The following is a 17,958-nucleotide window of genomic DNA, read 5'->3' as shown; positions in this document are numbered from 1 at the left end:
TATGTTTTCTCTTCAAAAGACCCAATAGTTTCTATGTACAAAGTGGCTGAAAATGGAAACATTAAAGGGAGATTATGAAAAAGATACAAACCTCTTTCCACAGGTTCTGGATCCCTGTTTTCCCAATCGACCGGAAGTTCCATTCCTATCAACTGACTGTAATACCTTTCTAGAACCAGAACGAACTCCTCCGTTTCCCTGTCCTCCATCAGGATATTTAGGCACTGTAGAAATGGAGAACAGTTAATTACAGAACAAACAATGCATGTTAAGTTAGAAATTTGTTTACTCGATTTCATAATTCAAAATTAACGTTTTCCATTGGTTAAATTAAATAAATTTTGATTTCTAAATCAGTTAACTAGATAAGTTAAATTTCTTAGCTTCGAAAAATGAGTCTAATTTTTTTTCACATGCCATCAAAATCATTCAAACCTCCATAAAATCCTTAACACTTTTACGGCCAAAACGCCCGAAACGCCCTATCATTCAAACGAACAACGGCTGCCCGAATGGCCGACATCACCATACAATGCTTCTAACCTCCTCCTAAAGTACACAGCAGCTTAAGGCGGGTTTCCCTAAATGCATCATATTGGTAGTAAAAGGATTCTTTTGTGGTTCTTTAAGGTTAAAAGTGGCTTAGTATACACTCAAGGGTTAATGGAAGCTTCTTTGTTAGAACTAGAAACGGTATCATTTGAAATCTTCACACTTCTTAGTTCGTTAATGGACGAGGGGGAAGAAATTATTATGAATCTGATATGGAATTTCAGATGCTATTTTACGGAAGCAGGTTAACGAAGACTTTTCCTGCTAAGGGTTAAATGCGAAACACGTTTAACACTGCGGAAACATTTTTATATGATTTACTCCTTTTACGGGGAACGCGGTCTTAGCTTTACAAGTGCAGTGATACCTAAGATATTGAACGAAACCTGTTCTTGAGGTACCGTCTGTTATGTGAAACATACATTACGCGAAGTCCTGCTCCTTATAAGTATAGGAATAATATCTACTCGAAATTCGATACTTGGAGCTATTTTCCACGCCTTACTACTAAAGAAATAATTTTAACCACGTTCCCCATGAGTACAAAATCGGACAACATCGTAACAAAAATTCAGAAACGTTTAAGAACATCATCAGTATTGTACGCGTGTGCACAATTTCACAGTTTTTAGTAGTTCAATTTAATCTGAATCTTCTCCGTCCTCGAATGGAGGTGAATGACTGTCTTTGAACTAGGTATCCAGATGATTAAAAAAAATCTAAAATGATAATAACAAATAGTAATTCACGGCCGTTCGTAAAGTATTTTCCAGAGGGTGCAAGATTTGAAACAAATAATTATATCAATAATATTTACTTCAATTATTTAATTGATGGGGATCGTATGTAAATTGCAGAACACCATATTGCATCAGCACAATATATGCATATATATATAATATATCTATATCTATATATATATTGTACAAGCATCAGCAGAATGTCCAAATGGAAGTTCTAACTATTGTTAAAAAACCAATTATTAAAATTTAAAAAAAACATTAAAAGCGTAAGAATTTAATTTTTATAGACAGATACTTGCATTCAAATATAACTCCAAATACGAATTTGAAAGTCAGGATATTTATTATTCAATTAAAGACTTGGAGGGGGGCAGGACGAAAGAAATTTCGAACAGAAGGCGCTAAAATGAAGCCCATTAAAATATTTCAAATTAAGCGATTTCAGTTTTGCTAGCATATTCTTTTTAACTCTGCAAAATTTAAATACCATATGCATGCACAAATAAACCTTCCAGCAGCAAGTTTTCTACAAGAATTTCTAACAAGTTAAAGTAAAATATGCAATTATATTTAAGAATAATGTAGCAAAGTGTTTAGCTATCAGCGAATTCTTCTTTTAAATACAGAGGAAGTTTACACAATTTTAGAACAATTTCGATAAAAAATTTTAAAAAAGAGCAAATGGTTTGGAATAAAAATTTCTGGCAACAACTTACTATTTTAAATGAGAAATATCCTCTGCTACTTTTAAATTCATTCTTCTTTCAAAATGTCATAGTTTTCAATATGTCCAAAGAGACATATTCTTATTCAATTATTCAAAAACGTTACGAAATGTATGGTATTGAAATTTTTAAGTAAAAATAAACAGCATTATTAATCGGAAGGGGGGGAGAGAAATCCGTCAATATTACTTCTATATGGGGAAAACAAAAGACTCCAAACGTGCACTCAAAAAAGGTCCGCATTGTTTCTAATGTTTCTAATCTAACGTTAAATCGTTAGTAACAAGAGAAAATCCGCCGACGCAGAAATCAATCGCAGATTCTTTAAATACATTTATAGCAACAATAAATAAAATAATAAACCCAAAATAATAAACCAAGGTTTACCACTTTAAAAAGCTAGAAAACATGATATACATCAGCGTTTACCAAGGCATGTGGATCAACGCAGAAAAAATAGTAGGACTCTGCATGCAAACTATTTAGCATGGAAAAATAGAAATACGTCTTTACTCTTAACGAAGCATTGATTTACTTAAACGACTGCAACAATAAAAGGAATATTTATCATCCAAAACGAAAGAAAAAAAAACTGTCAAATGTGGCTTCACGAATGCAAAGAAAGTTTCAGTGAAGGGTTTATAATTTTCTCAGGATTCTCTTATAGCGGGAAATTAAAAGCTGGAAAAGTGAAAAAAAGAAAAAATGTTAAAATCAACTCAACGTACTATCAAAAGAACGTTTTACGGCTGATATTTACAGAAAAAATTCCATTTCTTTATTCCAATGACTTTCAAAGAAAGAAACTTCATCCAGACAAAGCAACAAGTCATACTTCGGAAAGTGCCACTGTATTCGTTGAAAAAAATGAAGACTGATAGAGATATTGCATATATAACTTTTCAACGTATTTCTGCAAAGTCCCTTCACGTTTCACCTATGGACGGACTACAGTGCCTTTAGTCTCTAGAGAAGAGCTCTTTCTAAAGGCAAACCCACCAGGATGGACCCTGGAAAGTAGTGGAAAAGAAATTGAAATCAGTACCACTGGATATTTTACGAAACACCCTACTATTCTGGAAATCAAGCCGCAGACTTAATAGTCCAAAACGAAAGATCGAACATTCGATTCTGATCGAACATTAGAAAACATTCAGATCGAACATTAGAAGAACATTAGAAAAATTGTTCTTTAAAATTTCTATAATAATTAAACGGTTCCGAGGTCGTTCTAAAAATGTGCCAACACCACCCTCTCTTTAGTCAAATTTTTATTAAAATTGATATAAACTGTGCTATATAAGTTTTAATAATGAAATTAATATTTTGTACTAATTGTACGTAATAATTTCGAAAAATAAAAGCGAGGGCACTTACAAGACTTACCTCTTTTTCCGGATGCCGGAGCCTTATCCTGATTCTATAAGAGAAGTCATCCTCTCGCGTCACTTCCACACTCTCCAGTTCTCCAAACTGAGCAAGATTGATGGGCTGAAAAATAATAGAATAAAAAATTAGATTTACAGATATTACAAGTACAGATGGATTACGGCGTATATTGTGCGTACTAAGACATGCCACATTTAATCGCGTATGACAGCTCCTCACGTAATTTCCGAGTAGGTAATTTTTCGATACGATTTAGATATTATTGGTTTATTCGTGTAGTTCTGATGTTATTGTATAAAAACCTTTTTTTTAGCCAAATGGGTAATTTGCCCAGAAGGGCTATTAATTTCGTTTTGGATTTTTGCGTTTTTTCACTAAAAACGGCGTTTCACTTTTTAAATTGTTGCCACCAAATATTACATACCTGCATTATATTTAAAGAAATTAAACTATAGAGTCATTAGGTTATTTCGAAAGAGGGCAGATGATAAATGAACAATGCCCTCGCCGAGACTCGAACCACGGACCTCTCGAATTCACGTCAAGCGTGCTGACAACTACACCACGAAGGCATGCTAAGAAGGCGGGAGAAATACCTTATATACCCCCTTTTAAAGGGCGACTGGGGTTTTAGGGGACCCAATTGCCAAATCCTGGTGGTGAAGAATCATCATTCACGACCTTTAAGTTCGGCCGCCACTGTACAAACATTAAGTGTGTGTGTGTGTGTGTGTGATTATGGCAAAGCCTCGAGGGCTATCTGCCTAAGAGGAGGGATGCCTTCGTGGAGGACTTTCTAAGGGAAACTGGCTCGTATACACGTTACACATGGGGAAAACCACGAAAACGCCCATGCAGCCAGCCCGTTCGCGGTATTCGAACCTCGGACCGAACTACCAGTGTTCAGCGACTTTACCGCTCGGCCGCTGGTGGGCCTGGTACAAACATTAGGTTATTTGGAAGCAGGGGAGATGAAAACTGAGCAATGCCCCCCGCGAATCGAACCACAGACGTCTCAAATACGCGTCGATCGTGCTGACCACTACACCACAAAGGCACGCTAAAAAGACGGAAGAAACACCTTATAAAATATTGAAGAATCTGCATGAATGTATGTATGTTTCTCGCATTGTGGAAAAAATGATGGTACCTACAGAATTTTGAAGAACCTAGTATTTTACTCGAATATAGGAACCTGGAAGCCTCACATTTGGAATTTGTTTTATTATCTATTTCACATTTTGTAAAACTTTAACGAATTTATTTTTTAACAAACTCAACGATTTCAAAGCGAGCAATGGGAACATTGCACGGGTGAGAAAAAAGCAAAATTATCTCTAGCGCGCGAGATTATTATCAGAAATTATTATCGCGAGAAATATCATTGGAAATTCTAAAGATTTCTCCGTTTAAATTATTTTGTGATATTGCTGTTGAATTGAACTTTATGGTTTCAGAGCGAAGAACATGATGTTTAATAAATAAATAAAACACAAAACGTTAAAAAACACCCCTTTAGGCGTAATATAAAATCTGAAGACTATGTTAATTTTATTACTTATTAATTTATTTTATATTCTATTTGCATTTATTTAGCTATCTATTTTTAACTCTTTCAAAAAAAGTTAAAAATAGATAGAAAGATAGCCAAAGTTTTGAGATTGCATTTTTTTTATAGCCCAAAGAATCGTTAGACCCAAAGGGCTATTAGTCTCAAAACGGTATTTTGCATTGTTTTACTTTCTGCTTTGATTCACTTTGCAAACTGTAGCCATCAAACATTATCGCCATGTGTTATATTTAAAGAAACCAAATAATGAAGAATTTCCTTGAATGCATGGATGTTTCTCGCACTGTGTAAAAACAACGGTACCTAGAGACATAAAATTTTGAATAACGTACTTCTGCACTCGAATATGGGCATCAGGAAACCCAAATTTGGAGTTTGTTTTATTATCTATTTCATATTTTGTAAAACGTTGAACGAATTTTTGATTAACAAACTCAACGATTTCCAAGCGAGCAATGCAGAACTGCACGGAAAGAAAAACATTTTTATCTCCAGCGCGCGAGACTGTGTATCGGAAATTCTAAAGATACGCTCTTTTTAAATATTTTGTGATATTGCTGTTGAACTGAATTTTATGTGATTAAAGTGCGAAGAACATGATAATTAATAAATAAAAGTGACACACAAAAACGTTAAAGAAACGCCCCTTTGGGTGTAATATATTGTTTTTTTTTATTATTAAAAAATAAAATCTTCCCACATCTTTTAATTGTATTCTTTTTTCATGTAAAGATAATAAAATAATTTTGCTTCTCTTAGCTCTATCAATTAAAAAAAAAATGACTGGAACCTCTATAAGAAACCATCATTTTATTGTTCCTGAATTTGATCACGGTATGATACTATTGTCAAAAATTAATGGATCAAGGTATTAAAATATAACTGAAATGTCTTAAGCAAGCGAAAGGAGCTTCACATTTTCTTCCTGAATTGCCCGTAATTGCTGTCTCATCATTTTATTAAAATACATTAATTTTATTACAGAATATTCCGGAAAAGTGACAACAGCAAAGAAATAAAATTGCCATCTTCGCGGATGACATGCCAACTACTGAGAAAATACAGGAAAAAGCTATATCAGCGGCATCAACAAAAACAGTTGTCGGGTTTCCATGGTAACGAAGAGGAAAATTGTTGTCCTTCAGATGAAAAACACTTCTCTCTGGAATAATTTCATTCGAAGCCGCGATGTAGTAGTAGAGTATGTTTTGTTATTTTAATAAGAAACGGGATAAATGAATTTGGTGAAAGAGTACCGTATATTCGCTTTTGAGATTTCTGAGCTCTTATCGATTAATTCAAGGCGAAGCTGAAGTATGTTGATTTAATTTGCGAAACTGAATTACTTGATAGAAATATAATAATTGGATCGTATAATTCTTGTATCTGCAATAGGCGCGACTTAATGCGCTCACGTATCAATGCTACTTTGATTACATTAACCAAATGATAACTTTAAACGATGAGGCAAAAATTTTTCAAAACAGTAAAAGAATTTAACTAATTCAATATAAAAATATCAAGAGACACGTAAATAAATACACTCTGCACACACAAAAGTGAGGGGGGCAGTTTGATATCTACCCTTTTACTGGGCTGACTGACGAAATTAAATTTGCGTTTTTCATCTCTCGAAAGCGTGACTTAGGATATATATTATATTTATATAAAGCATTGTTCTAGCGTAGGTATTTTAACACAAAATCGGGACTTTTTCTAGACATACCAATTTTTTCCCCTATTTCGAATCTACAACTCAAATTATGCCTAAATATTAAATTTTGAAAAACGTAATGAGAAAATTACCGAGAAATTAAAAAATTTATCTTGGCATATTCTTCTTAAGTTTGCGCCAAGACTAATTCACTTGGCGAAATTCTTAATTTATGATAATCTATTTTCCTTTCCCTTTCATTGCGTACGAGCAAAAAAAAAGGTGCATCGTTGAGTTTTCAAGCAATTACAACAAAGTGTGTAAACCACTTTTGGCGTTATTATTGTTAATAACCAAAATTCAAAGCGCGTCCTTATCTAAATTTACGTATATCTTGGGAAGTCTTGAATAAAAACACTCAAATATTTTGCAAGTGTGCCTAGAAATACATCTACTTTAAGGTGATGGTGAAAATTTAACAATTCAAAAGTTTTCCGTAAAATTCACGATAATTACTAAAAAATACAAATTTAAAAAATAAATCATAAAGAAAATGTGCGAATTTTATTTGGATTAAGCCTAAATTTCGGAATGTGCAAGAAAGAATCAAGTAAGTTAAATAAAAAAAGACATATTATTAAATATACATCGAATTCAATTAACACTCAGGAGCTAAGATTTCGAGAACTAATTTCTTAAAAACTATTTGGACGATTTTTAGATTAAAGATTTAGTTGGCACTTTGGCATAATTTGAGGCGTAGGACTGAAATATGTAAAATATCGATATGTCGTTGTTGAACAAATAATGCACTCCACTGTAAAAAATCACACTTATAACAAAACAATATACTGTTTAATGTAATTTTGCTTTTTGTTGTTTTGTTTTATTACTATTCATTTTTTAAGACTTAGATTTGGATTTACAGGATTACGGCAAAGCACACTCTTGAGACAACTCTGCTTAAGGAAGGAATGCCATCGCGGAGGTATTTCTTGAGGAAAGCGGCTTGTATACACGGTTAACGCTAATTCAATGGAATTTGAATTCCATTTTAATTATTCCATTTAATTGAATGTTTCAACTAAAATGGAATTTCAATTCTATTTTAATTGCATGTTTTAAATAAAATAGTATGCACAGGAAAAACGGCGAAAATGCTCATGCAGGATTTGCCGGGATTTGAGATCGTGTGTAACTACCAGTTTTCCGCGATTTTATCCACACGGCCATTACTAGATTCCTGCATCGACCAAGAATGTAACTATACTATTAACGAAAATAAAACATTAACCATCAAGGTAATGCGAGTAACGTGACAAAGTATTTCAAGACCGTATTGTAGTTGCAAACAAAAAACTGCTGACTGGCTTAAAAAATCATATTAATGTTTATTTGCTTAAACAAACAATGCTTACTTAAATTCCAGTTTAATTGAATGTTTTAACTAAAATGAAACAAAATAATGAATTTTTTTTTTCATTTATGTAGGCACAAACTATTCACATACTATTGTTTGTATGTCTGTTATACCAAAATTAAACAAAGAAGACCCTCTGAAAACATGACCTATTCGGGTTTTGTGAAAATTAAGCTAAAACATAATTTTTTATTGATATAAAATATTAAAATCATTTATACAATACCTTTTTAAATACAGTTTATAATTAGCTTAGAATTCTTAATAAATTTATGATTTTTACAATATTCATCCAACCCTCTGCCCTCTGGAAAAATGACAGGTTGATTTTTACACAGAACTTAAAAGAAAAACACACAGCATAAATGAAAGGATTCATAACACGTCTAGAAGAAATCGACGGTCGAAACGACAAACGAAATCGAAAAACGACGATCTTCAGAGTCAGGAAAATAAAACAAATAGTCTAATAGAATGGTCCTTACACTTGGGAATTCATCGTAATCGAATTCCACACTTTCGGAAAAACGAAATTTAGTGTACAGGAAATCAAATCTCAAGAGTTTGAAAGAGGGAAAAAATCTCCGAACATTGGCAAACATCTAATATCAGAATATAAACAGTACGTTTATTACAACGACACTACTGGAAAAGAATTAATTCTAGCGATTAAAGAATAATTTATGTTCTAGAATTCGATTTAAAATAAAAAGATTGTAAGAAAAGAATTCATCTGATTTCAGCAAGAACGAAATAGAATGAATCCCAAAGAATCCGAGAAGACTGTTTCGTAGCAACATCAATTTGCATTCTTTGAAATATCGTCTGCCTACGAATTATTTGATTTTATTCAACTCAAATCTGCTGTTATAGATCTAAGGACTACAAAGAGAAACAATAAAGTTTTAACTCGACCAATTGAGAATTTTTAAAACAAAATGGCAAAAAGCGAAATCTTATTTTATGAACCACAAACGATCACATGCTTTATATAGAAGGAAATTCGTTTTGTTCATAGGCCATTTCGATTTCAGAAATCCTGAGTACGAGTAAAAAACATGTTAATGAGGATTTTTGATTCGCAGATAATAATTTGAAAGGAATCCCTATTTGAAAGACGAGCAATAAATGCCATGGTACTGAATGAAACGTCAATAAAAACGGAGTTTAGTTAAATATCATTATTTAACGTTCAGTTTTTATTTCAGCACAAGTGCTTCCAACAATTGTACAAAAAGTCTTCTTAAGATGCAATTAAATGAAAGATAATTATCACAATCCGAAGAGAAATATTCGAAATATACTGAAAGCTGGAAATAATGTCTTCTATAATATGCCTGGAGGATGAAGGAAACCAAAGCAAAATATACCGTGCATACTCCGATTAAGAAACGATCAGTTAATAGATTGATGAAAAATATGGGCTAGAATTCAAATTATTAACTAATGCAGAGCGGTTTTCATGGGCATGGAACATCTCACGAAAATATACTTCATCAACTGAGGTAGTTTATAACACGATTTCGGAAAAAGCAAAATTGAATTTATGCCTCGCAGACCAACGATGTTATGCAGCAGAAGATTTATGCGTTTCCTTTTTCGGGCATAAGAAACATATTCTTTCATGAGAAATTTTAAAACACGTTTGGTTTGACCAACGAGCAAGAATATCAACAGAATGCTATACATTTTACGAGGAAAGTACGAGTACACTTGGCAATTCATTTATAGGTTTAACATTTACTAGGAAAAAAATGCAGACATCTTAAATTATGTATCTTATTTCTCATATCATCGACAAATTTTTCACAGGGTCATTTTAAATGAATATTTATATTAAATAAAAACTAAAATAAAATATATGCGTGTGTAAAATCTTTTGCTTGTTTTATTCGTTCTTTAACATCCTCGCACATCCGTTAGTAATCCCTACGCACCAGCGTTTCTTTAAACTAAAAGAGTGAGTCTGCTGTCAATTTTTCTTCCTAATTAAAATGTTATGAATGTATGTATTCACATGTTTCAGTAGAATTTATATTAAATTAGTTAGATTCCATTGATATTTTAAAGGATATGTTTCTCATCCTTTAATGTTATCATTCAGTTAAAGTTATCAAAATAGTTATGAACAAAGGTGATCACATCAGTGGGTGCCTACTGCACGTTCGATGCACCCAAATAATATAAATGCTGACATTAAATAACATATCCTCAGGCACATGGAACGGAGCATTTTATCTCTTTTCAGTAAAGCTAAGTTAAAAACAAATGTTATTATTCATATGCCAAGTTAATTAGCGCCAGATTAAACATAATCATTTAATTATGATGCGACAGTTGCCTGGAAGCATAAAAATAACAGACTTCCCGTGCTTCTTTTTCGGATACCTAAAAACATTCGAAATGTTTTTGAAAGGCTAATTAATTCTGACGTAAACCTGTCAAGAGATAAAAGAAGAGGCGTTTTATGTGCACTTTAAAGGATGAAAAAGAGTGCAGGTTTTCATCGCATTAAATTAAGGAAAGGCACGCTTTTTGTTAGGTTGACATAATTTTTGCCCTGCACAAACGGGTTGCCACATTTGGCCTTTTAGCGATTATTCAATGAAGAAATTAAAAGAAACGGCAATTTTATTTAAACTTAAATATTTCGAAAGATATTTAAAAGACTTTAATTAATTGAAAAGTTACTAAATTCTTCTAAAACATAGTATTTTTATTTAAAAAATGAAGTAAAATTCCAAGGATTGGATATTTTAATTTGGTTATTTCTATTTTATGTCTTAAAATAGTTAATGCTTATGATACCTGCTGAAGCTTCAAACGTGTTTTCAAAAAATTCTATAGAGAACTGATGTAGTTCTTCAAGAATAGGCGTGTATTGAGCTGCTTCATCTGTGTTAACTAAATTGGGAATAAAAGAAATGTTCAACCGAACTTTACGGCCGCAAAATTCTTCTTTATTCGTTTAAATGACGCCACAAACTTCCACATTATTTCATATATCTATATATATATAAAGAAGAAAGTTTGTGTTTTGTCCTCTGATAACTCAGTCACTACTATAGCTATCGTCGCCAAACTTTCTGGTAAAGGTCGACGTCCACTTTTTCCTCAAAAAACAAAGTAGCTAAAATCAGGGATATTAATTAAAAACTCGGAAAAACGATCATTTTCGCCCTCATTTTTTCGAGTGGCAAAAGTCTCGCAAGCTGGAGATGTGTATCTGCTTTTATTTCGAAAGTTGTTGCCACTGCTCGCTTTCAAATCGTAGAGTTTGTTAATAAAATTTTTTTTAAAGTTTTACGATGAAATTCAAATAGCATTGCCAAACATGAAATACATTATTCCCGATTTCAGAAACTCGTGGAAAGCCATTTCGAATATTCCCATTCTCGCACGACTTTAATCAGCTGATATACTAATTAAAAACTCTGAAAGCACTCATTTTCGCAGCCATTTTTAAGAGTGGCAACAGTCTCGGGCGTTGGAGGGAAAAATGCTTTATTTCGAAAAGTGTTGCTATTGCTCGCTTTCGAATTGTAGAGTTTTTGAATAAAAAATTTGTAAGTTCTAAATATCTATACATATAAGGAAGAATGTCTGTTTGTTGGCGTTATTGATTTCTGATTAAATATGATCCATTTTTTGCCACATTTAATCGACTGAAAATGAATATAGGTGAAAAAATGGATGGAACTCGAGCTTTTACGATCATTTGATTAGAAAGACGAAAATCATTAAAAACTCCGTGGTATTGTGTATGATATAATGAGAGAGAATTAGTTATTTTTCTATCGAAATTTTTATGTGGTTTTCATATCGCATCAGACTGAAAAATGTATGACTATGAATCGTATTTTTTTCATCGTTATTAGAAAAGGATTACAGCGGTATCGTTCTCTCTGTTGTTAGATGTATTACCCTCAATCTAACTTAAATGTCGGGTACCTCCGCTAGTGTATATATGTATATACATATATATATATATATATATATATTTCCTCTTTCTTGCTGATTTTATCACAATAATCGAGAGGGGAAAACTGTGCGAGTAATTTAATTTAAAAGTCACATTCCAATACGAATACTGAGTAAATACCAACATTAGAATATTTAGTGTCTTCATTTCTGCTTTCGTTTTTGGATCTTGGTTGCTCTTATTGTTGTCCACCGTTACTCCCTATGTCTCCAAATCATTCAATGCTGCTGGAATTGCTGTTGTCACAGTTTTAAATAGTATTAAAATCTTGCAGTTTAAATAATTTAAATAGATGAACATTAAGGTATTTGTGAATGGCAATATTTGAAACCAGACTCGAGTGCCACGTGCGACTCTCGCACGAAGAATGTAATTTATTTTTAAATGTTAGAATATGTTTTCTCTTCTTGTTTGTATGTCGCTATTTTTTTTAGTATTAAATAAAAGTTATTGCTGTGTTTCATCATTGGAGTTGCTTCATATCGCCAAAGAAGTATGACAGTCTAAATTATTTTGGAGGCACCGATCGAGATCGAATAATCGTGCGTATTTTTATTTTATTAGTTCATCACTGAACGTAATATTAGTGATACCAGGTTATTACTTCCTGTTAATATTGAATTGCCTTATTTTATTAGTTCATCACTTGAACGTAAACTTAGTGATACCATTTTAATGCCGTCTCTAGTAGAGCTCAGAGGAAAAGAAAAATAGTTGAAGAGAAGATCTTGGAACCGATGAAGGAAGAAAATAAAGCATCCAGAGATATCTTTGAAGAAGAAGTTAAATCACCGGAATTAAACGTGGAAGATTTTCACGAAAATTTGAAAAACGGTAAAGAAATTAATATTGAGAATCATTTTGCAATGCAGCGTTATCATCATCTTTCGGCTTTTGATTTAATATTAAAGCCGCTACTAATAGACGAAGAAAACAATTGTCGAAAGCAAATGACAATTGAATATTATCCGAAAGGCACAGATAAACTGAGGAAAGGCTTTGCTGTGAATTATAGCCGAGGAACTGGTCCACCATGGAAGAGATCTAGGCGCCGTCAAGAAAAAAAGGAAGACTAATTTGATCATTTTCCATCTTTTTCTACTTAAATGTGGTATAAAAATATTTGTTTAAATCTTTAAATTTTTTACCTGAAATTTGGAAACTTATGAGATAAGTTACCTTTTCTCTTTAAGCAAATGAGCAAGCCGAGCTTATTAAACTGTCGAATTTTACAGAACTTTTCCCTTCGGAAAAAGTCTCTCCGTTGGGGGAGAGGTTGTAACAGCTTTAAATAATATTAAAATCTTGTAGTTTAAATAATTTAAATAGATGAACATTAAGGTATTTGTGAATGGCAATATTTGAAACCAGACTCGAGTGCCACGTGCAACTCTCGCACGAAGAATGTAATTTATTTTTAAATGTTAGAATATGTTTTCTCTTCTTGTTTGTATGTCGCTATTTTTTTGAGTATTAAATAAAAGTTATTGCTGTGTTCCATCATTGGAGTTGCTTCATATCGCCAAAGAAGTATTACACTGTTTGTGTCGTCTGCGACAGTTTCCAAGTCATCGCCGTCTCCATTGTTGAATGTCTTCCCCCGTGTACAATGAGGTTCAGATACATGAACAGCATTACATATCCTCACTTTTTTTTAAGCTCTTCATTATTATTTCTTCATCAATGTACACAATGTACAAAAATGCACATCAATGTACAAAAAAAGGGGGGGACTGTTTTATATCTTCCGCTCTACTGGGCCAATTGACTAAATTCAATTTGCGTTTTTCATGTCTCGAAAGCGCGACTTAGGATATGTATTAGATTTTATACAGCATTGTTCTAGTATAGGTATTTTGACGCAAAATCGGACTTTTTTTAAATGACCTTTGTATTTTCGATTATAGGACTCAAATTATGCCAAATTGCCAAGTTTTGTAAAAATCGCACGAGTAGTTTTAAAAAAATTGGATCTCCTCAGTGTTAACCACTTGCGCTACGACTAAATTTCACGGTTGCGGTGCCGTGCGCTACAATATAACAAGCGGTAAAGTGTCTCATTTACGCCGCTCTGCGTCTGCGAGTGCAATCCAGAGCTGTAACTCGAGAAATAAACAATCTCGTTGTTAGGCGACGTGTGCACCACGTTATTTTCATTTTTGCGATAAATGCCTATCGACGTGGTGTTCACGTCGCTCGCGGTTTGAGACAAAAGCATCTCGACGTGCGTGGCACGTCTTTTTAGCGCAAGTGGTTAATTGAATTTGATATATATTTATTTATATCTTTTTTCTTATTAAACTGATTTGATTCTTTCTTTCACATTTCGAAATTTAGGTTCATTCCAAATAAAATTCGCCCGTTTTTTACGATTTAGTTTTAAATTTTGTATTTTAAAATAATTTTTATAAATTTTTCGAGAAAAAATTTGAATTATAATCTATAAAAGTTTTACCATCATCTTAAAGTAGATGTATTTCCAAGTATACCTGAAAAAAATTAAATATTTTTTTCAAAATTTCCAAAGATATACGTGAATTTATATATTGGCGCGTTTTGAAAATTGGCATATTTGTTGAAAGCGATAACAACATTAAAAATGGTTTAGGCACTTTGTTAAAATTATTTGAAAGTAGAAATGATGTGACGTTTTTCCTGCTCATTCACAATGTAAAATCTAGAAACGCTGTAACTTTTTTCCCTGTCATGCACAACAGAAGGGAAAGGAAAATAGGTTGCTACAAATTAAGAAGTTCGCCAAGTGAATTATTCTTGGCGTAAACTGAAAAAATGCGCCAAGATAAATTTTTAAATTTCTCCATAAATTTTTCACCAAAAATTACAAAATTTAATATCTAGGTATAATTTGAGTCGTAGAATCGAAATATGGAAAAAATTGGTATGTTATTTCAGAAAAAGTACGATTTTGTGTCAAATTACCTATGTTAGAACAGTGCTATATATAAATCTAATACATATTCAAAGTCGCGCTTTGGAGACATGAAAAACGTAGTTCAAATTAGAACAGTGCTATATATAAATCTAATACATATTCAAAGTCGCGCTTTGGAGACATGAAAAACGTAGTTCAAATTAGAACAGTGCTATATATAAATCTAATACATATTCAAAGTCGCGCTTTGGAGACATGAAAAACGTAGTTCAAATTTCGTCAATCGGCCCAGTAGAACGGGAGACATAAAACTGGCCCCCCCCTTTTTTTGGCGTACGAGCTGTAGGTAACAGCTCGTACAGTAAGGGGGGCTCGTACAGTAAGCCTCCCTTACTGTACGAGCAAACCAATTAGTAAGACAAAAGCAACTACTACATGAATAAAACCATTTTAAAATTTAGGGAAGCTCGGTTTCTGAACGCCTTGTGGAAGGAGACATGAATATTTAAAAGATTTCAGGTTCTTGTTCCAAAACACTAGGAGGAAAATACGCAAGTAGGTGAAATAAACATGTAAATGAAACAAAAATTAAAGTATAAAACCTCACTATAGTAACACATATAGGTACTTTCACTGTGTGTACTTCATTTTCATATTGCTTCAAATTAAAAAAATTTTTAAATAAAGAAATTTTGTTAATATTTTGGTTTTTTGGTTTATTACTATGCATTAATGGTATTTAATTCAGCAGTAAGATTTTTGCAATTTCATCGCAAATAAACCACCAACGGCGGAGTGGTGAAGTGGCTGAACACTGGTAGTTCATCCTGGATTCAAATCCCTCCAAATGAGCTGGCTGCATGAGAGTTTTCATGGTTTTCCTCATGTGTACCGGGGATATAAAGCAGTTTCACTTAAAAAGTCCTCCACGTAGGCATCTCTTCCCCAGAGACAAATAACCCTCGATTTACTTTGTCATAATCAATGAACCTAACCTAATCATTCCCAATATTCCGTTTTGTCTTGTATTATAAAAATTTTCCATTCGGTCATGTATTTTACTTCACGCATGTATATTGACTTGCATATATAAAAGTACCCAAATAATTTTTCAAAAAATATTTATATAACTTTTAAACAATGTTTTACATGATTGTATTTAATGTTTTATATAAATTTTAAATATTTTTTAGAGTTGTTAAATAATATTTTGAAGCGAAAGGCTAAAAGGGAAAAAATTAAATTTAAAAAAACGTTCTAAAATAAATGGGAGATGGAAATATTACAATATATGGTTGTCGACATTGAATAGAATGATATATAATAATTCTAGGTTTTTTTTTGGTTGAATTTATATATAATTTATTTAACATAGTTTTTTTAGTCCGTTTTTTAATAACTCTTCAATAACACGAAAACAAAATTCATTTTGTATTAGTATGCAATTTTAATCCAATCATCCGGTATGTTTGGTAAAGCCATCCGGATAATGGGAAATTTGCTATGCTTTGCGATATGGATAATATTAAAAAAATTCTTTTCACTTACCGCTATGTTTCGAATGGTGCTGATCTGACTGATGCCAATTCTGGGCCCTACCAAAATGGCGACCTCCATGGCTGAATTCTGTAAAAGAGAGATCAGAAGCACATCAATGACGTCATTTTCACGTGGATTGAATTTTCAATCACAAAAAATCAACTGAAACTTAAAAACAAACCACTTTCTTCTTTCCTCTTTACCTAGATTTTGAAGAAACTCGAGAGAGGAGAGTTTTCGAAGTTCCAAGAATTTAGACTCTTTGAATAATAACCGTTTTCTTCCCAAAGCCCTTTCATGACTTCTCAGAATATTTTGGGAATTCTTTTTTCTTTTTTATTTTTTTAAACTTGATTCTCTACTGAATATAAAAATATTTATATGTGGAGTTTCTCAACCACTTCTGAGAAGGGTTTTTGAATTTCAGATTTTGTTCATCATCTTCTGGGACAGGGTATAAAACCTTATTTCTTGCATATAAAACCCAGTGTCGGGCGGTTGCCGTGGATTAGCATTATGCCACCTGGTACCACAACAGTACTTATAATTTACCAAAACATCTTTATGGTTTTATGCAGATAATTTACACTCAAAATATCCTATTTAACTAACACATCAGAGCTCCGGTATTAAAAATAAATACAAAATATTTCAAAGCTTTATATTATGCCCAAACAGACGTTTCTTTCATTTACAGACACATGCACATTTCCAACAGCATTTGGGCTAACGCCACAGTGGGCTACAAATATTTAAAAACAACATATCTTTATAATTTCCGATAGAAAAATATTTTATTCCTTACAGTGTTGCCTTTGCTCGGTTTGAAATTGTTAAGTTTTATTAATTCCCATTAATAGCCTAAGTTCCCATTAACAGACCATGGAAAAATGATAAATGTCGCTCAAAATATACAGAACAATCGAACATTCTAACTAAAACCATTCAAGATTTTTCTCGTTTTTATTGTTTTATTACATAAATGGCAAAAGCAAGCCTATGCACAAATTCTTTAACATTAAAATTGCACTTTCATTTTAATTTCGTTTCGCGAGGAAATTGTGTCGCTTCAAAAACTGATAAAACAGCTTCTTTCTTTAGATTAATTTGCTATCAATGTAAATAAAATTAGAAACGTGGTAACATTACGTCATCTTAATGTTAAAAAGAAATTTTGAAAGGTTTCAGATTTCAAATTACGTCCAAAGGAGCGTTTTTTTCAACGTTTTGTGTGCTAACTTTATTTATTAAATATCATGTTCTTTGCACTTGAACTATAAAATTCAGTTCAATAGCAATGTCTCAAAATAATTTTAAAATGAGCCTGTCTTTAGAATTTCCGATACAGAGTTCCGTGGGCTGGAGATAAAAAGGTTTTTTTCCCCCTGTACAGTGTTGCCATTGCTCGCTTTTAAATCGTTGAGTTTGTTACTCAAACAATCTTTAAAGTTTTATAAAATATGAAATGTATAATAAAACAAATTCCAAATT

General features: G+C 32.5%; 1 protein-coding gene across 4 annotated transcripts in view; it reads right to left on the bottom strand.

Moving 5' to 3' along the window:
* Positions 1 to 17,958, bottom strand: part of LOC118189460 (uncharacterized) — a 504,436-nt gene that overhangs the window by 37,511 nt on the left and 448,967 nt on the right. For 3 of the 4 annotated variants that reach the window (XM_085810424.1, XM_035360062.2, XM_035360063.2), the window contains exons 12-14: positions 16,477 to 16,554; positions 3,398 to 3,511; positions 92 to 224 (exon numbers count right to left, since the gene is read on the bottom strand). In XM_085810424.1, the coding sequence (XP_085666550.1) occupies positions 92 to 224; positions 3,398 to 3,511; positions 16,477 to 16,554 (325 nt within the window). The remainder of the gene's footprint in view (positions 1 to 91; positions 225 to 3,397; positions 3,512 to 16,476; positions 16,555 to 17,958) is intronic. The other variant, XM_035360061.2, reaches the window with a different exon arrangement.

The sequence above is a fragment of the Stegodyphus dumicola genome, chromosome 2 (assembly GCF_044657685.1).
Source record: "Stegodyphus dumicola isolate Sdum_Otavi_A_Nest chromosome 2, ASM4465768v1".
NCBI lineage: Eukaryota > Metazoa > Arthropoda > Arachnida > Araneae > Eresidae > Stegodyphus > Stegodyphus dumicola.
Note: the sequence above shows the minus strand (reverse complement) of the source record. Positions and strands in the feature narration are given on the sequence as shown.